The 21,267-nt window shown below is 36.2% G+C and overlaps 1 protein-coding gene and 1 pseudogene across 5 annotated transcripts in view; one reads left to right on the top strand and one right to left on the bottom strand.

The window, feature by feature from the left end:
* The window catches only part of Gk (glycerol kinase), a 71,542-nt gene extending 55,226 nt beyond the window's left edge, over positions 1-16,316 (top strand). For 3 of the 5 annotated variants that reach the window (XM_028765036.1, XM_028765035.1, XM_028765039.1), the window contains 8 exons: positions 4,216-4,294; positions 5,550-5,646; positions 6,630-6,714; positions 7,317-7,437; positions 7,552-7,695; positions 8,670-8,750; positions 12,586-12,672; positions 14,491-16,316. In XM_028765036.1, coding sequence (XP_028620869.1) covers positions 4,216-4,294; positions 5,550-5,646; positions 6,630-6,714; positions 7,317-7,437; positions 7,552-7,695; positions 8,670-8,750; positions 12,586-12,672; positions 14,491-14,501 — 705 coding nt within the window. In that variant the 3' untranslated portion in view covers positions 14,502-16,316. The remainder of the gene's footprint in view (positions 1-4,215; positions 4,295-5,549; positions 5,647-6,629; positions 6,715-7,316; positions 7,438-7,551; positions 7,696-8,669; positions 8,751-12,585; positions 12,673-14,490) is intronic. The other 2 variants (XM_028765038.1, XM_028765037.1) reach the window with 1 other exon arrangement.
* A 3,354-nt stretch (positions 16,317-19,670) lies between these two features.
* LOC114619178 lies at positions 19,671-20,710 on the bottom strand (annotated as a pseudogene).
* Between the last annotated feature and the right edge of the window lie 557 nt (positions 20,711-21,267).

The following is a 21,267-nucleotide window of genomic DNA, read 5'->3' as shown; positions in this document are numbered from 1 at the left end:
ATCAGGTAAACCATCTAAACAGTCCCATAGCCCCTAAATAAATAGAAGCAGTCATTAAAAGCAACCAAAAAAACCCCAGGACCAGATGAGTTTAGTGCAGAATTTTATCAGACCTTCAAAGAAGATCTAATAACTATTCCACAAAATAGAAACAGAAGGAACACTACCCAATTTATTCTATGAAGCCACAGTTACACTGTGTATTCTCCCTTGAAGATGGATCAGTTTCTGTCTAATCAGGAACTTGTCACAATTTCCTTTCATAGAGGACTTCATAAGAGATTTTTTTCTACTTCTATCATGTTTAATGTTCCAAATAGATTTTAAAAACTGGTTGAGTGCATATTACTTTAAGGTTCAGAAGATATCATGTATATTTAAGAGGCATTTAACTATTATAAATTATTTTGATGACTAAAAATGTGAATACTGAGTAGTATTTTTAAAATAAATTTTATTAGTTTAATAAAAAAATTTAAAAAGACAGAACTAGGGCTGATTCCTATTTGTAGATGATACATTGAAAAATTGGAACATTGCATTTAGCATGCAATTTATAGTAATTTGATGAGTAGACAAATATGGTTCCTTCTGTATTCTTTTCCTACCCAGCTTCAAAACATTATATTATATTTTGTCTCCTGCCTCTGTATTCAGAAGGCTACCTGTCTTTTTAACTATTCATTTTTCTGAATTGATTTATTTTATTTATATCCATGTGTGTTTGTCTATGTGGGTCTTTGCAGATGCTCCAAGAGACTAAAATAGGGTTCCTGTCAGATCACCTGAAGCTGGGGTTGAAGGTGATTGTGAGCCACCTGATGTGGGTGCTGGAAACTGAACCTGGGTCCTGAAGAGCAGCAAATGCTCTTAACCATCAACCATCTCTATAACCCCTACATGACTTTTTTCTATTAGGAAGTTTATCTCATTTTCATTAAATTCTTTAAAGACTAAACCATACTGTATATTCTATCCAGATACCAAATCTATATCCTTGTTTCAGATACATATTTTAGTCACTTTTTATTGTTGTTTATTCACTGTATTCCTTCAGTTAGCACAAAACATTCCTTGTCTCCTGAAAGCCAAGTCTTTATTTACCGGATAGCTTTGAGCTCACATGCTCAAAGGAGTGAATTTGTAGATGTCAGAGGACAGATCTGAGAGTCAGTTCTCTCTAATGTATAGATTCCGTGGGATGACTCAGGCTTGGTAGCCAGTGCCTTTAAGTACTGATCCATGTTGTAGCCTTGTGGCTGTGTAGTTTTTAAAGCATTTGCTCTAATTGAAATAATTCTCTATAGTTGTCACCTTTATGTTACCTTCTCCTGAAACTATACTTATTTTCCTCTTTTTTTTTTTTCAGTATTTACCATTTTTTTTTATTGGATGATTTATTTACATTTCCTATGTTGTCCCCTTACCCCATCCCCCACCACCCCCTCTTTAGTTGCTTTTTTAGTTTGCTTTTTTTTAGGTTGCTGTTTGTTACTGTTTTCGTTTGCTTTTTAACAAGATCTCATGTACCCCCAAGTTAGCTCCAAACTTACTATGGAACTGAAGAGAGTTTTAAATCTATTTTATTTTTGAGACATGGTTTCATTATGTAGCTTCCGTGAACTCACTCTATAGACTATACTGGCCTCTAACTTAGAGATCTGCCTGCCTTTGTTTCCTGAGTGCTGGGATTAAAGGTGTGTTCCACTACTGCCTGGCAAGAGGACAGCTTTTTTTTAAGAGTTAATTCTCTCCTCCTACCATGTGAATCACATGGATGAAGCTCTGGATAATAGACTTGGTGGCAAGCTCCTTTAACTTGTTAGCCATCTCATGACTCTAGAAAGTAGTCCTCTGACCTCTGCTCCTACACTGTAGCAGAGGTATATGAACAACAACAATAATCATAATAATAATAATTTTAAATGTATATTAGATTTTTAACTCAGTACAAAAAAGAACACAGTGACTTTAATATTGATTACATATTTAAAATTACATTAATATATTGAGTTAAATGCTTTAATCTTACCTGTTTGACTTGACTTTTATTTATTCTACCATTTAATAATTCTACCATTTAATAATTAATAAATCTACCGTTAATAAAACATAAAGTTACTGTATAAAGAAAAGCTGCTATTCTTTGTGAGGATATGCAGTGATTTTTCTTTTTTTCTTTTTCTTTTTTTTTTTTTTGAGACAGGGTTTCTCTGTGTAGCCCTGGCTGTCCTGGAACTCACTCTGTAGACCAGGCTAGCCTCGAACTCAGAAATCCGCCTGCCTCTGCCTCCCAAGTGCTGGGATTAAAGGCATGTGCCACCACCACCTGGCTACAGTGACTTTTCATAGAAACTGTTGGGAGTATGTCAGTATATTCTTATTCACTTGCATTTTGGCAACTGATAGCAAGAAGGGACAATCTGGCTGGTTGATTTGTTTTGTTTTGTTTGTTTTACTTTTTTAACCTTAACCTTTATTTTTATTTTATGACTATGGATATTTTGCCTGCCTATATGTCTGCAGTGCCGGGACAGGGGGGGGGGGGGGAGGGGAGGCAGAAGAGGGCATTAAGTCACCTTAGAGTGGGATTCAGTTTTTTTGTAAGCTGCCATCCGATTGCTGGGAATTGAACCTGGGTTCTCTGGTATAGCAGCCAGTACTCAAACTCTGAGCCATCTCTCCAGGCTTTGATTTTATCTTTGCTTTTTGTTTTGTTTTAAATTTATGAAAGGATCTCATGTAGCTCAAGCTCTAACTCACTAAGTGCCCCAGGACAGCCTTGAACTCCAGATCCTTCTCTCCCCATCTCCCCATCTAGAATTATAGATGTGCAACACGATTACCAGTAAGACAGATTGAAATTCATTTAATTGACCTGGAGGCATGTTTCTACACTTAATAAATCTGACATTTGGTGTAGAATGACTCAATAGAAGTAATTTTGTGAATGAAACTTCAGCACAATAGATTAGAGTCCTTAATTATTGTTTTTGATACATGTTTGCCTTTAGGATCTGTTTGTTTTTATAGGACTGGGGATTGATCCTAGGACCTTAAACATGCCAGACAAGCTTTCTGACACAGCTAAACCCCTGGTCTAGTATATTTTTTATAATAGCTTTATTGAACTATAGTCTGTATACCAAAACATCTTTTTTTTTCCTTTTTTTTGTGATGCTGGGAATGGAAACGTGGGCCTAGTGTACAACTAAGCTACAACTCTAGCCCCAAATTTATCTTTGTTGTGTGTACAAGTCTATGGTTTGTAGTGTAGTCATAGATTTTTTTGCAAACAACAATATAACAACTTCAGAATATTTCATAACCCCAAAGCAAAACCCCGTTTACAGCTCTACCTCACGCTATCCTGTCCTGACCCATTCAGACCTGAGCAGCCATCAATCTACTTCCTTTTCCTATGGATTTACTGAGCGTGGGCATTCTATATACATGTAATCATAGTATATAACACTGACAATTAAAGATCAATGAAGCTAGTGTTTTTGTTTGGTAAGAACCTCTACATGTGTTCTAATAGTAAGAGTTATGAGGGTTTGTTTAAATAAGTATTGTAATAGTAACCATTACTCTGTAGGTTAAAAATGGAACTCAGAAAGCCTATATAATTTATCTGAGATCAGATAGCCATTAAGTAATGAAACTCGGACACAAATATGATTAAAATGATATGTTTTCACCCTCATTTCTCCCTCCCAATCCCCCAGAGATTGGCTGAGTGTGGATGGGATACTAGGGAATCTAACCCAGTGCCTTAACCCTGTAATATATGGATAATCACTTGGTGTCTTCACTGGTCTTTTATTTTATTTTTTCTGTGCTATTAGATATATAAAACATACTTAAAGTTTTACTGTGGCTCATTGCAATAGCTTTATGGGTGATAGAGAGTTTTTTAATAAATGACACTGTGCCTAAGTAGCTTACCAAATTGTACAAAGATCAAGCTGCTTGAAAGGTGGGTGAGCACCTATTGGGATATTATTAAGGGTATACTGCAGCATTCACTTCTCTTCCCTATTCATAACATGGTCTAGGTAAAATTGTTCATATTAGAAGTCATGGTTTTCATGTTTGTAGGAACCCCCAAATTAAATTGCTTGAACGTTCTCTACTTAGAAATAGCATACATAGAGAATAATACCCTTTCTAGTGGCAACACACATTCCATATTTGATTCCTTTTTCCCGGCAGGGTTCCGTAGCTATAGCTGGTGCTGTAATCCGCTGGCTAAGAGACAACCTTGGAATTATTAAGTCCTCTGAAGAAATTGGTGAGTATGTTTTAGTAAAGAGTTAAACTGTCTAAAGAAAGCTAGGCATTCTTGTGCATGCCTTTAATCACAATACTCAGAAGGCAGAGATAGGATCTTTGTGAGTTCCAAACCAGCCTAGTCTACATAACAAGTTCCAGGTTAGCCACAGCTACATAGAGAGACTCAGTTTCAAAAGAAAAAAACTATAGGAGAATGAAAGAAAGTTAATATTTTGTTCCTGCAATCTGTCAGTGTTAACTTTGCCACCAACTTGATCTATGAATTATGTGGACTTTTTATATAAATTTGATTTGTCCAGAAATGACTGTTTTATGAAGATTTATTACATAATTATCAGACACAATTTGTGGTAGTTATTACAAACTGTTAAGATCAGGCATAAAAATTACTGATGCGTAAAATTGAACACCAGAGAGTGCCCGAATCTGTAGGTAAAGGAGTGTAGTTACATGTTATCTGATGAGAAAGAGCTTTAACTTCTAGATTAGAGTGAACATTAGAACTCTGGTGCTTATAAATTATTAATATGGTTATATTCAGCCTGTGGGTAATTAGTTTGAACTCAGCCATTCACATTCTTATCTACTTGTTTAACTTTGCCTCAAGGTAAGACAATCAGAAATTCATTTCTGGTTAGGTGCAGAAGGAGAGGCCACCTTATCTCCTAGTTGAGAACTTAAAAATCATAGAAACAGAGCTGGGGAGATAGTTCAATAGTTAAAATCTTTAGAATGCAAATACACGGATCTGAGTTTGGTCCCCAGAACTACATAAAAAAACAAAACCAAAAATAAAACAAGTTTGGTGGCTTACACATTTAATCCCAAGGTCGGAGAGCTGCAGCGCATTAGTCTAGCCTTTGTGGCATGTTCTAGGCCAGCGAGAGACATTGTCTTAATGAATAAGATGACCATCTCCTGAGGAACAACCCCCAAGGTTAACTTCTGACCCTTAAATGTGTGCACACCCTCGCCATGTGCACACGTACAACATACATGCGAATGGAAATGAACTAAACTGGCTAAAGGAAATTAATCCAGGTCCTTGGTTTCTTGAGCTCAGTTTAATTTGTGTTGGGCGTTCAGTGTAGGGGGGAAATGTTCTTATTGCTCTTAACATTCTACTGTAATCAGAAACACATTGATACTAATGAACTAGAAATTCTGAACTAAAATCGAAAGTATGTATCTTTATTTATTTATGTTTATTTATTTATTAATATATTGATTTTCTTTTTCCTTTTTAATATTAGAAAAACTTGCTAAAGAAGTAGGTACTTCTTATGGCTGCTACTTTGTTCCAGCATTTTCAGGGTTATATGCACCTTATTGGGAGCCCAGTGCAAGAGGGTAAGTATTTCTATTGATACAAGTAATTTACTACCTATTTTAAAACAGCCAAAAAAAGGATATTGAGTGTTCCTTTTACAAAGATAAGATAAATGCACAGGGTGGCAGATATCACATTATATACATCGCTCCAAACATTACACAACATGACAGTCATATATACAACTATTATTTATTAATTGAAAAGTAAATGATGATAAAAGACATGAAAACAGAAAGGATTATTGTTATTTCCTCTAGTTGGAAAGAGAAAAGGGATTATTAGGAATGAAACAGTAATGAGTTTAATATGTTCAAAAGCATTATATAGATATATGAAAATGTCATAATGAATCTTGGTAGGTTTAACTAATAAATGCTAATAAAAATTAAGAACAATCACAAAAGAGGAATATATTGACAATATGTATATATTGGGGAGTCTTGAATATTTACTAAATTAGTTAACTAAGCAGTCATTTTCTGTCTATTTTTACCTGTATATTGTAGACAAAATCACTAACATCTAAATGAATGTGATTTGATTTTGTGTTAATATTATGTGTCCTGTTAGATCACAGATACTTCCACCTGTAGATGTAGGGCTATGGGCTATAAGGACATTCTGGACTACTCAATGAATATATCCAATTTTCTTTCTTCCCTACATCTCTATTTATTGAATTTACTTTTTACATATTTGGGACATACTATCAATGGCTTAATCTCAGGGCTTGGATGTGGTAGAGTGGTAGAAGAGTTTAACTCTCATCAGAAAACAGGTGGTTAATACAGAGACTCAAAAATTGGCCAGAGTGCAGAAAATAAATGTCAGTAAAGTGTTCCATTGTAAATGGGATAGCTACACGCTGTATCCCAAAGGGCAAGGGACCATCACACAAAAGAGGACAAAAGCACTGTAGGAGCCAGAAATAGGGTAAGAAAAAGGAATCCATGGCCTATTCATACTATTCTAGTCTGAAAATCTTTCTGTGTCTTTTTAGGATCATTTGTGGACTCACTCAGTTCACCAATAAATGTCATATTGCTTTTGCTGCATTAGAAGCTGTTTGTTTCCAAACCCGAGAGGTAAGGAACATAGGCAAATTGTGTGTGTGTGTGTGTGTGTACTTGATCTATTCTTACCATTCTTAAATATTAATTATTTATGCCTGAAATTATCAAGTACCTAAAATGTTCCCAATTATATTAATTATTTATTTATGCCTGAAATTATCAAGTACCTAAAATGTTCCCAATTGAAAAAACTGTAGCCAGGAAAACCACTACCCTAAATACAATTGTGCCCTCTCTCCCCTGCAACTATCATTATCTTATCAGTACATTATCACCCACCACTGGGCATTCTATGTTAGAGAGAAGACTGGGTAGTAGAAAAAATAGTACATATTAGGCAAAGAATACAAATGCAGGTATCAAGATAGGAAATGAAAATACAAAATAGAATTGCTTAGCTTACTGAATAGTAGGGTGAATATGGAAGTTTGAGTCCAGGAAAGGTTGACTGCCGTCAGATCAAGGAGGGCTTAGAAGAGCAGAATAAGATGTCTCAATGTCACTCTTTGGGCTGTGAGAAATACTTCCAGGTTTGTGTATGAAGGGTTGTGCCATTTTTAGACATGATACTGTGAAGTAGTTTCATGATGCTAATTGCATTTGCTTTATTGAAGATTTTAGATGCCATGAACCGTGACTGTGGAATTCCACTCAGTCATTTGCAAGTAGATGGAGGAATGACCAGCAATAAAATTCTTATGCAGCTACAAGCAGACATTCTGTATATTCCAGTAGGTTAGTAACCCTTCACTCCTTTAAAGCCCAGAAGTAATAATGTTAGTTTGGGAAGAAACTGATCCTTCAGGCATATATAATTCCACAGTTGTTGACATAGCTCTCTCCTCTCAGTGAAGCCCTCCATGCCTGAAACAACTGCTCTAGGAGCTGCCATGGCAGCTGGGGCTGCAGAGGGTGTTGGTGTTTGGAGTCTTGAACCTGAGGATTTGTCAGCTGTCACAGTGGAGCGGTTTGAACCTCAGATCAATGCTGAAGGTATAGCTAAACAACAAAACTTTCAATGGAACACAATGAAAATGGCCTTCAGGTGGGGAGATTTCTACCCTTTGATTCATTTACAAGTTTTGGAGCAAAGTCCTTTGGCTGCTAAACATACATGCGTGAGTGGAATATGTCCCATCTATACTGTTCAAGAGAATGATGCTTCCACCTTGTTGACCATCTTGTCAGCCTAGGGGTTTGTTGTTTGTTTGTTTGTTTGTTTGTTTTAAGTGAGAATGGAAAGCCAGATGTGGTGGCACTCACCTCTAATCTCATCACTTGGGAGGCAGAGGCAGGCAGATCTCTTGTGAGTTCCAGGCCAGCCTGGTCTATATAGCAAGTTCTAGACCAGCCAGTAAAACATTGTCTCAGAAGAAAAGAAATTCTAAAACATATAAAGTGAGAAGGGAGATACACTTGCTTAGGTAGTCCTATGCAGGATTCTGCATCTATAATGGGGCAGCATCATTGTTTACCTTTGTGTACTTTTTATATTATAGATTTTTACCTTAAATCCCATTTAAGATGTTGGTGATGGGGCAGTTATGATTTGCTAATTCCTTCAATTCTGGTTTTTCCACATTGTACTTCACCTCTCTGCCTATGTCAGCCCTCCCCATCCCCACAAAAAAAAAAGTATTTTCAAACAGGATTTTCATTTTGGAATCACCACCACTTTCTTGTGAATAGTCCCATCTTCATAGCAGGTAGCCTGTCTCCCAATCTCCCCTAGCCTCACGCTAAATTTCTATTATACATCGTTCCTCCAGCTTCAGAGAATCTCCCCTACTCACTGCCAGTCACCACCAGGGGTATATTCCCAAATTTATGTTCCAGTAAAGCCTCACTTGGGTTTAATGTATGCAAAGGTTTGTTAGGAGTGCTGAGTAATCAGTCGTAAGTATTGAACTTTGAGCACCTTGATTACTTGCATCTCATACGTGTGTTTTTCCCAATTCTAATTTCAGAAAGTGAAATCCGTTACTCCACATGGAAGAAAGCTGTGATGAAGTCAATCGGTTGGGTTACAACTCAGTCTCCAGAAAGTGGTAAATTGTTCTTCATTGGCTATTATTGACAGTTTTTATTTATTAGGGACCTTTTTCTTAGTATGTTAGTTTATTCAAGTGTATGGCTACTTATACTAAGCCCTAGGCTGCTCTGAAGAAAAGCATTATTCTATATGTAAAGTTTCTTACATTTTTGAGAACACTTCAGAGTTTTAGACATTGGGTGGAATTACAGGTTCCTAAGTGTCTTTCCACGCCAGCCTGTCATGTCACTCCTTATTGATTTATTCCTGGCATGTCAATGAGTAATTGAATTTTCCCAAAGTAAAATTGTTATTTCTGGTTCCTTTCTTAATGAGAAAATCAACTAGACTCTTATTTTCCCTCTCCTTGATCATGTCTACCTTTTTGGGAGGCTTTTTTCATCACTAGAAGCAATCGAGAGGTATATTCACTTCCACATCTGATTCCAGACACTCACAGAAAGTAATCAGACTGAGTAAACCATGATGCAATGTAAATTCCTATGAAACCAGACAGGAGGAAGTAAACTAAATATAGTAAGTTGGAAGTTTTATAATTGAGAAATGTCAATAGCAGAAAATAAAGAACTATTTTGGCTTCCAAGTCACTTAAACAGGAAAGTATTCAGGTTTAGTAAATAGTTGTAGGCTGCATTTGATGACGTGGTATTATAGTCCTTGTCAAAATTCAAGATATCAAGTAGAATGAACAGCACACTTTATTGAAGAAGGGTTTATAGGTGAAGCATTACCCAACTTCCAAGCATATACTGTTAGTGTGTGTGGCTTCTATTTCACTGTAAGCTGTAGTTTGGGCCCTGGGTGTTCCTAATTAAAATTGGACCTTTATTCTCCCAAATAAATTTAATATGCTTTCGGTTGAGACTGGGCTTATTATTTCTCCTTTCCTTTTTTCCTTTTTTAATATTTGTTTGCTGAGTCTCATGCACACCTCAGGCTCAGCTTCTTTTTCTAAGATGGTGGGTTACCTTATTTTTGCTATGACTGCAGTTTTGAGACCCTAGACAATTATATTTCTCCATCATAAGTACTACTCTCCTATCACACTTCTGGGTTCTGTGTGAACTATAACAAATGTAGACTCTGATTTCTTTGCTTATTCCCCTAAATCAATGCAATGTGAAGTTGGGTCTATGATTTCTTGGACTAGCTGATTTTTTGTTAATGAAACAACCAGGCTGGCTTCTTCCCTCCTCCCCCCGGACACCAAATATACACATTTTCTCTTCACTATCTCTTAAAGATACAATGTTAACTTCAGATTTTCACAAAAGCAATAGATCATTTTCCATTTTTATTCCTTATTGACAATGAATATCTAACACTTGAAAAAAATGGTAAAAAAATGAAAATTGAATTTCTTTCTTTTTTATTATTATTTTTTTAAGTTTCATTTTTTCTTTCCTTGTTTGTATGTGGTCTCATCTAGCACAAGCTGGCCAGGAACTTATTTTGTAGAAGTTTGAACTTCTGGTCTTGTCGCCTCTACCTCTGCTGGGAATACAGATATATGCACTATGTTCAACTTTAATTTTTATTTTCTTTATTTTTTGCTACCAGCATCAGTAGTAAAGGTAACATCATTTGTTTAGAGTTGATATTTGTTTTCAGTCCTAGAGATTGAACCCAGCATCACACACATAAGGCAAATGCCATATCCCAGCCCTCCCTTTGTTCTTCTTATATATTTTTTATTCATTTTTAAAATTAGCTTACGGCATAATAGGTTCCTTTATCTTCAGCCATCTTTTTTATCTTGAGTAGGGCTTCATTTGCTCAGGGTGCCCTTGAACTCAGTCTGTAGTCCAGCCAGTCCTTGAACTTCCTTATTGTCCTGATCCAGACACCCAAGAAGCCAGTATTAAAGTCTATACTGCCAGATCCAGCTCTTAATTTTATTCTTGTTGAAGTTATACCAGTTGTTAAATATATTTAATAGTTTTATGAAAACATTGAAATATTTTCATAGTGTCCAGTAGGATCTCTAAGCTGTACAATTAACTGAGAATAATATTTAAGGTTTTGCTAACTATATTACTTTAAACAATATAACTATATAATGGCAGTTTACATTCTGTGTAAGGTATATGGTAATAACAATACAGATAGAGCCTTAACCTAAGAAAACCAAAAAGATAATAGAATTGTTGCCTTGAAACTCACTTTCTTTAATTTAATTTATGGAAAAGATATTGTATCACTTAATTTCCAAAAGAAGTTTGTTAATATTGAAGCAAACGTATTATTTGGTTTATAAATGTATTTGAGTGAATTGTAAACAAATTTAAAACATATTAAATATGATTCATTATATAGCTAATAATATGAATTATATAACCACATATATTAATATGCTAATATTATAGATGACATTATTAGATAATGCTTTTATTTTTACATTTATACTATGTCCAGTGTAGGAGTTTCATGGTTTTTAGAGCAAGCCTATTATAATGACTTGGCTTTGGATTTATAACATACCAAACGCTTTGAAAATAGTTCAAGTTGGTTTGAATATATTGCACAACTATATGATAGGTCTGCATAAAATATAAATTCATTACATATGAATATATGAATACCTATGTACCATATATGTGTGACCACCCCACTAGAAAAGAAATAGCTTCATCAAATGAGTACCACCTAAACTGATGGGAGCGCCACACATCTTCCTTTTTGTTGTTATTTTTTTTCTTTTCTTCTTTTTGAAACACAGTCTCATATAGTTTAGGATCGCCTCATTCACTATGTAGTAAAGGATGACCATGAGCTTCTGGAAATTCTGCCTCCATCTGCACCACCTACTTTTTGTGGTATTGAGGATTTGAACTTTTGAGCTTTGTGCATGCTATGCAAGCATTCTATATCCCTAGCCACAATCACACCAGAACTCACTATAGGGGCATCAGAAAAATCAGCTATTGTAAGTTGTAACTAATGGCTCTCTTTAAGAGACCTAGACATTTTTGTTTCTAAAATCAAACAAAATTGTGATTCTACAAATATGCATATAAAAAGGTTCATCTTTCACTTAAAAACTAGCAGTAAAAGAACAGGGAAAATGGTTCTTGAACTCTTTATTGAAAATCCAGTTTCTAAGGGGGAAAGAAATACATGGTGAGAGAAAGAAAGTCCTTATACAAAGTAGAAACAACTATTTTCAGGCTACATAGGATAAAATATGCCCAGGAGAACCTTTATCTGGCATATTTGAATGATGCCCTGTAGAATGGCTGTATTTTTGTAACACTTGGGCATTACCTTATATTCTAGGGTCTGGAAGTATAACTAGAAAGCCCTAGGTTTAATATTTAATACCCCCAATTGTGCTATATAGTTTAGATACACCATGTGTAGAGGAGTGTATATGTATGTATATATATATCAAAGAACACATTTAGTAAAAATTATATGTACAAAGAGTTTTAAACTCATCTAAACTAGATTAATAAAACCAACCTTTCTAATATATTCTTGGGTGAATTACATTGCTCATTTATTATCACTGGGAGAAGAATCTAGAAAGCCCAAGCCAATAGCCTCTCAAAAAGCTCTCTTTGGCTTTGCCAGTGGAAAGCTGATGTTGGGCTCTGTGTGTTATGCTCTTGACTACTTCTGGCATGCTATCTGTATTGTATATTAACTTTCATAAGCCTTGATATTGATTATATTTTTGATTTGAAGTAATAACTCTTTGCCAGCTTTGATGACTATGCTATTTTTATAACTTGTTTTGCTATCATGTGATTCTTAACATAAATATTGTAATTATGTGTCTCTCTTTTGGTTTGCTTGACTGGAATTCCCTTCTACTTGGATGACCACAGGTGACCCTAGTATCTTCTGTAGTCTGCCTTTGGGCTTTTTTATAGTGAGTAGCATGGTAATGTTAATCGGAGCAAGGTACATCTCAGGTTAGTTACTCTTTAAATTAGACAACTTGTATTAGTTAGCTTTAATGTGCTTATTTATAAGTCAGCAGAAAACTTACAGTGTTTCTCATTCTTCTTATGTTTGAAAACCCAGAAAATCAATTAAAGGCTCATATCAGTTCATCTTTGGGGACAGTTAGAATTAAGGACTAGGACTTTGCTTAAGCATTTTCAAAAGTTTTATCAGATATCTTTGAAGGTCTTCATGCTGCTGTCAGCTGCGGCAGTAATCAAAACCAAAAATGCACAAATGCTAATTTTTAACTGAAAGGAATTTCAGAATGACTGATGAAAGTTAAAGTGTAATTATGACATTAACCACCTTGGTTTTAAGTAATTTTTTGAGACTTCTAAATGTTTTCTCAGTACTAGATCTATTCTTGAAAGAGGTTTTGGTCAGAGCTTGTTAGCTGAGTTTCTGTAAAACTCTAGAACTCAGTCACTTCTTTTAGTGAAAAGAATACATTTTGTGAAGCCATTTAAATTATGAATTAAATGAATTCAGGTTGAAAGAAAATGGAAATACTCTTTTCACAGTAGCTTCTATTGAATATTCATATGAAAATAATGGCTTAGCATGTTATGAAATGCATAGCACCACCAGTACTAATTTAAACATAATTGCCATTTTGGAAGCTACTTCTAAAACGATTCTTCAGTTTTTCTTCCGATTTTTACCTTAAGTGGAAAGTATTGGTTCCTGTTGCATAGTTTCCATGAAAGTGAAACATGCTTTTATTTTCCAAGATTTATATTTAGAAGAAAAATGAGAAAAGTTCTTTTAAATTAATATTACTATTAAATAGTAATATTTAATATGATGATGTCTGACCTTGGTTTAAAATATGAAATTTAAACTTCAATCATGTAAAGGAATATTTGCTTATGGAAAGCTGACAAGCATTTCTTTATGTTGGCATTGTCAGTTTAATTTTATATATAAATATGAAACAAAGTTGTTAGCACCAGAACATGGGATTATATTTTTAGCAATAAAAAGCAGAATTATTTACAGAATTTAAAGTTAGATTGTATTACCTTTTCCTGTATTCTTCATATTCAATTATACTCAGGATAAAATTGTTTAATCACCTAAGTTAGACTATATTACCTTTTCCTGTATTCTTGAGCATACTCAGGATAAAAATTTTAATCACCTACTTCTGTACTAACAGCACCTTATTTTGGTATTAATGCTAATATGCTAAAGGCTATGTCTACAAAAACATAACAGAATTATTAGACTTTTGTTCTTTTTCTGTTGTTAAGAAATGTTTAACAGAAAACTCAACATTGCCATGAGAACTTTAACTTTGCAACAATAGATACTGTTTTAGAAAATATTCTATTGCTTTCTTATTATCCTGAGTATTTTTGCTATATGATGATGACCTAGAAAAGATAAGGGGAAAGTAATAGCTGAAAACTTTGATTGATTTTGTTTTGTGTTTTTCCTTTGATACTGTGGTGGGTCTCTAAGTTAAATGATATATTAAATATCAGAACTAGTAGGCTTTCTTTCAGGTCACCATCTTTAGGCTTTCTTTTTGGTGACATCTGTTGAGATTCAATAGTAGTAGCCACTGTTTCCCTTTATCAAGAGTGGTAATATTTGCTAATTTTGAAGCCCAGTTACATTTGTTGCTCCTTAACTATGAAGCATCATATGTAAATAATGGAATTTACTATTATAGAAAGTATAGAATTTGTTGCTTAAAATAATTGAATAGTCTTTATTGTTTTAACTCCTGAAATACATATATGCCTTATTGACTGTTATGGTTTTTTGTCCCCTTTTAGGTATCCCATAAATAATAGCACCTCATGGATTCCCAAGATGCAAGCTCTTTAGTGTGATATGAAAATCTGCTATTCTGTCTCATAATTTAATGATGTTATTCATAGACTCTGATTTTTTTCACAAGCCACTTACTGCATGATCCTTCAAGCAGACTTATGGCTTGAAATAAAGAAAATGCAGCAGAAAGAATCCTCCAGAAACATTTAATATATTTTTTTTTAACATTGACAGTTAAGATTGGGTCAGTCACCTTTGGGGCTGACCCCTGCCTTCACTGTCATGACGTCCTACACTATTCCTGTTAAGTTCTAGGATGAATTTGTATCCTGTCCATTGAAATGTGCCATCCAGTATATTCAGATGCTAGTGGACTACTACACATATCTAAGGAAGGGGTTGTTACTAACCTCTTCAAATGAATGGCTTCTTGCTTGTTTGCTTTTAACAGCTCAGATGTCTTCTTTCCTACATATTAGAAGACCACAACTTCACTGGATATTTCAATGGAAACACCTAAAGAATTATTGGATAATTATTTGCTATTCTCATTGCTTAGACATTTTCTGTACAGTGTTTGCCAAAATTGAAAATTGTCAGCTGTTTTACACTGTCTCACTAATTGTCATGGCTTCATGGCTTCTGTCTGGATCTTACAGGATAGAATACTTTCTTTTTCTGCTTTTTTTCATTTCTCCTTTTTATATTTTTATTCTGTATGTATAACATACATGCCTATATATTTTATATACTGAGGGTAGCCCATTTATAAATTAAGAGCACATTATATTCAGTAAGTTATAAGAGGGCTGGTCTTAAGTGGACTACTATGTATATAAATTTGAGGGGGGGCAAGCTGTATACATTTTTGGGCAACGGTTATGCATATTATTTACCAGAAGAAAATTTTCTTATAAAATCAAACATTTGAAATTTAAGTATGTATTCAGTGTCAATCAAATAAAATGTACTATATTGTAATTTCAACTATATTTCTTATACTCTACCATTTAATTATCTCAGCTGGAAGAAAAGCAACTGTGGCATATAACAGTAAATACTCTTCTCAAACATGAATTCTAGTCCAAATAAAATTTTTCCTTTGAATTGATGTTTTCCATATTTGAGCTCCTATTGAGGAATTGTCAAATTCAAAAGCTAAGTGGAAAAAAATGTGTGAATAAAGCCAATAATGTCTTTCAAGTGTTATTACTCATCAACAAGATGCTCTTATTTTCTAGTATGACAGAAAATTATCTCTACTTAATGTCATAACTGGCAAAAAAAAAAATCCTGTCATTGTAAATGCTTCACGGTGAAACCAATAACTCCTCAAATATTTAGAATTGTTGGTTATAACTCATTAACCTAGCTTCATAACATCAATTTAAAAATATATTTGTTTTATAGTAAAGAAATAAGAAAATGATGCTTTCTAATTATTTTGTTTTGTCATTTTGGAATGGAAAATACTGATATATTAATAGAAAAATGTTTTTTGAAATTAATGGTAGATTGTATTTCCTGTTCTGAATGTGCTGCTCCTATTAATTGAATGTGCTGGGTTTTACTGATACAGCTGCCACTTAAGTGTCATAAATATAGGAAGATACTGTGAAATTATTATAGCAGTGATACTTTTGAACTTAGTTATATTTCTACAAAGGCAGGCTGAGTTCATTGTAAATAATTGTGTAAATCACTGTTCCAGTAATTTTAAAATAACATTAATTTTTCTACAAAATGCAAGCTTTATAAATGTTTGAAATTGTACCCATTGATAATTAATGGCAAGTTTACTTAAAATAAATGTACCCCTTATTTCCTATTTGCATTTCTCATTTCCAGATGAAAGTTCAGTTAGCAGGGATGTTTCAACAGACATGAAAGCCACCTTTTAGCACTTTGTTCACCTGCACTGACAAGCTAATTAGCAGCAGAAGTGGTTTCTGGAATGATAAACATCTTAATCATTCTGTTAGAATGGACTAGACAGTTTCTACCTCAGCATTTTCAGAAAATACATTTTCAAGGCCAAAGGCCTTGTAGAGTCTCATCTGGCTGAGACCTATACATATCTATAGGGTTCATCCTTTGCCTCAGCTTCTGTCTCGCTGGGTTAGTCAGTGAGGTCTGGAACACTATTGTTCTTTCATACTAATGCCAACATCTCCACATTTTGTTCTCCAATTGATCAGTAAAATAAATAATGCATTAATGCTTTTTCATTGGTATCCCCCCCCCTTTTTTTGTTTTGAGACAGGGTCTTGCTACGTAGGCCTGACTGTCCTGCAACTCACTATGTATAACAAGCTGGCCTTGAATTCATAGAGACCTACCTGCCTCTGTCTCTTCCAACTGCTGGAATTAAAGACATGTGCCACCATGCCCAGAATATCAGGTCTTTTTAAAATTTTCTTGTGGAGTATTAAAATTAAGTAGCTTTTACATTTTCCTCATGTTTCTTTGTCTTTCTGTTTCTGTCTCTACCCCCCACCCCTGTGTGTCTCAGTTAGGGTTTCATTGCTATGAAGAGACACTATAACTAAGGAAGCTCTTATAAAGACTGCTACCAGAAGAGTGTCTCACAGGCAGGTAGGAGGAGGGTCTCTTCCATTCTGGAATAAGCCTGAGCATAGGACTTCAAAGCTTGCCTACACAGTGACACACTTCCTCCAGCAAGGCCACACCACCTAATAGTGCCACTCTCTGGGCTTCAAAACACTAGTGTGTGTGTGTGTGTGTGTGTGTGTGTGTGTGAGAGAGAGAGAGAGAGAGAGAGAGAGAGAGAGAGAGAGAGACAGAGAGAGAGACAGAGAGAGAGACAGAGACAGACAGAGAGAGAGAGGGAGAGGGAGAGGGGGAGAGAGAGAGGGAGAGAGGGAGAGAGAGAGGGAGAGGGAGGGAGGGAGGGATGGAGGGAGGGAGGGGAGAGGGAGGGGGAGAGGGAGGGAGGGAGGGGAAGAGGGAGAAGAAGAGGGAGAGGGAGAGGGAGAGTGGAGAGGGAGAGGGAGAGGGAGAGGGAATGTGTTTGAGTTGTCTTCTAATGTAGACCGTACTCAGGTAAACACACAGTGATCCTCCTACTTCAACCTCCACTGTATAAATTTTTATTCTCCATTATTAAACATGATAAATCTTATTAGTTTTTAACTACTACATAATTCATTCACAAGTGAATTTTGTTTATGCAAAATATTTAAATCACCAAAACACATATAAAGAAATTGGATGAATAAAATATAATACAATCACAAGAAAATGTGGTGTAGCTTTGGAAGAAAATGAGGACACTGCCTAGAAACAAATGAAAACATTTAGAATGTGTAGAAAAGCAAGTAGCATATTCCTGGATAAGTGTGCCACCTTTCTTTTAAATAAATAACATGAAACATGTAACTTATGAACAAGTACGGGTTTAATTGAAATGAGTATTTTAATATCTTTTGTGTTATTTAAAATTGCTAACACTTAGCACTTTAAGTATACATTAATATATATAGGTTGCTTATGTTTATTTTAAACTAACAGCCTCTAATTTTAGGTTTATTTTAGAACATACAAATATCAACTAAATTTTTGGTTATTCCTTCTAAAAATCTTAGAAGTAAAAATTACACTTGACTGGGAGCTGGAGTGATGGCTCAGTGAGTGGTTAAGAGCATGAACTGTTTCACAGAGGGCCCAAGTTCAGTTTCCCAACAGCCACATTGAGCCACCCACAGATGCCTGTAACTCCAGCTCCAGGACATCTTACACACTCTTATTGGCTCCATGGGCATTTGCACTTACATGTACTACCTACACAAACAAAATTAAAGCTAAAATATTGTTACACATTATTGAAAAAAATTACATTTCTATGGTGACCAGCAGGCATAGACACAGGAACAAAATCAAATCACTAAAGCACGTCAAATCCTGAACATATCAATTACCGCAAACCCATAATATATTGTGTAAAATAGTACAAAACCCACATATTTATTAAGTATACCAAGCCAATTGGAAGATGCTATTCATTGCAGCACTAAGCCATTGCCCTATTTTTCTTTTTTTTTTCTTTTTTTTTTCTTGTCTGGGGTTAACATACAAACAGGGTTTAACTGTCACATTTGTCCTCTAGTTTGTCACTTCTGCCAAATATGAGCCCCCTTCTGCTTTTATGTTACATATAGTTTGTCGCCCTCTCCTAGTTACAAGTCCCACCTCTTAAAAGACTTCTCTCTGTCACCCCCAAAGTAAATAAAAAAATAAATTACAAGTATTAAATTGTATTTTCTCTTTAGCTAAGTAATATCACTTTCATGTGGCAAAAAGTGACTTTGACAGTGTTATCATTTGCATATCCATAAATAACTGTTCTCTTTTTTTTTTCTTGAGAGAAACACATTATCATTCTTCATCCAACAACCAAGGGAATCTACACACTAGACAAGTTGCCTCTACACTCCTAGAAGAAGACCAAACCAATTCAGCCCTTGGGGGACCTGGGTGCCCAATATGAGGAACTGGGAGACACAGTGCCCCACCCTAACTCTGGAATACATCTTTTATTATATTTTGAGAAAAGTTCTTGGTATATATGTAGACCAGCTTGGCCTTGAAATTTACAGCAATTCTCCTGCCCTGGCATCCCAGTTTCTAAGATTACAAGCCTGAATAACGCCCCCTAGCATTAAATCTACCTTTTAGAAATAAACTGTTTGGGCTGAAAAGATGGCTCAGCCATTAAAGATTAGGTGCACAGGCTCACAACCAAAGGACATGACAACTGGGTGATAGTCTCTCCCTTCTAACACCCAGGCTTCCAGCTGGAGGAAGGGTCAACAACAGAGAGCTGTTCCCAGTTCTCCATTGGGTTTCAGAGGCTCTGGGCCTCCAATTCCCACTGATGTCCTGCTCCTCTGTTGACCTATAGAAGAAAGTTAAGTCCAAAAAGTGACAAGTAACTCTGACATCATGAAGTATGACGCTCTTACCAGGCGTTGCCAGTTCCCAATGACAGCACAAGGGAGCAATGCCAGAAGGGTGTCAAGTGATTATCGTCTCAGGAGCTGGCAGGTCCCTGACAGCTTTGAGGACAAGAAAAGGCAGGGTGAAGTCTGCCCTTCTTACTTTAGAAAAATGATCCAGACATGCCTTCGTAGAGAGGGTAGGTGGCTTTGTACACACCTCAGGCTCACTGGGGACCGAGGCACTCCACAATTCCACTCCCCTTCATGCCATCGAAGAAGAAGTTGTGAGAAGGGTCCCTCTGAGACAGGGCCTTCACAATTTCCTGTGCCAAGATCCTGCCAACCACAGCACACACTGGGACCATCTCAGAGAAGCAGTACCTGACAAAGTCATCAGGAAGCAGGTCGGGACTGATGCCCAGTGAGTCAAACATGTCGTTCCATATCTGCAGGAGCAGCTCCGCGTCCTCGTCGTAGCTATTACAAGTAGGATCTCTTCCTTTATCTGTGCGGAACTTCAGCAGCACTTGCAGCAGAAAGTAGTCTGGGGCAGTACGTTTCAGAGCAGCCTTGGCTTTCTCTCCACTCCAGTCCACTTCTAGCGTGTCTTTTACAGGGCAGAAAAGCACTTTTTGACCATAGTTGTCTCTGATGAATCAAGCTTTGCTCTCTTGGCATCAGGTCCATCTTCCACTCCTTGGCTGACTTTGGCAACTTTGGTTTTTTCTTCTACAAATTCATGCTCTCCAAGATTTGCGAAGGTGTACCCATGGTACCCAAAGACATCTCCCGTGAAGAACTTGATGCTGTTTCTGTGACATATCTGGTCGACTTTAATGATGACATCTCTGGAGCTGCAAGTCAGCCACACCACATCAAACTTCGTGAAGAAGGACTCTGGCTTCTTCTCTATATCCTCAGTGTCCACCTTTACATCCACCATGGGGTTGAGATTCTGGGCTCGTTCCAAACAGGCCTCGGCCCTATTTCAGCCCACAGACCCAGTCCAAATCAAGAACTGAGCTCCAGGGTCTTCTGGAGATACCTGTTCATGGTCCAGCATGGTGAGCCCTTTTACTCCTGCCAGGATAAGATTCTTGGCAATTTCAGCCCCAAGTCCTTTCATGCCAACAATCAGCACCCGGGAAGCTCGAAGCCACTTCTGGGCCTCCAATCCCCACAGGCGGATCTGTCGGTCATACTGCGCTGCCTCCTCCTCCTCGCTGATGCCACTGCCGGGGCTGACCTCCTCCTTCTCCACCATGGCGACCAATAACTGTTCTCTTGATAGTCTAAAGAGCTACAAACAATACCTGACAACAGCAGTTTATTGTCTGTTTTAGGAGAAGAGCATTAAAGTCTTTCTGCATTGTAAGCCTAGTTTTCTGGTGTAAGCAAGCAAGGTCACTACATTAGCTTTTAGTAGAACAATGTAAATACCAATGAATACATGTCTTAAATTTGATAGGACATAATAGAATGCAATCATCATTCAAATGTAATAAAAAAAAACCTAAAAATACTTTAGCCCATCATTTGGTAGTGAGAAATCAATGTCAGCTTCACAAATCAAGGTCAGCACAGTTGGAAATTTAAGAAAAAGACATTCAGTATGTCATCATAGTATTTAGGATAAAGATCTTTATTTTTTTTTGAAAATAAATCTTTTTTTTTTATTGGATGATTTATTTACATTTCCTATGTTGTCCCCTTACCCCATCCCCCACCACCCCCTCGGAACCCCCAATCCCCTCGCCCCTCCTCCTTCTTCTCTGTGGATGTAACCTCTATCTACACCCCCCCACTCCCACCTCCCCACCC

The sequence above is a fragment of the Grammomys surdaster genome, unplaced genomic scaffold (genome assembly GCF_004785775.1).
Source record: "Grammomys surdaster isolate TR1022 unplaced genomic scaffold, NIH_TR_1.0 148, whole genome shotgun sequence".
NCBI classification, from domain to species: Eukaryota; Metazoa; Chordata; class Mammalia; order Rodentia; family Muridae; genus Grammomys; species Grammomys surdaster.
This window is presented reverse-complemented; position numbering and strand designations above follow the sequence as displayed.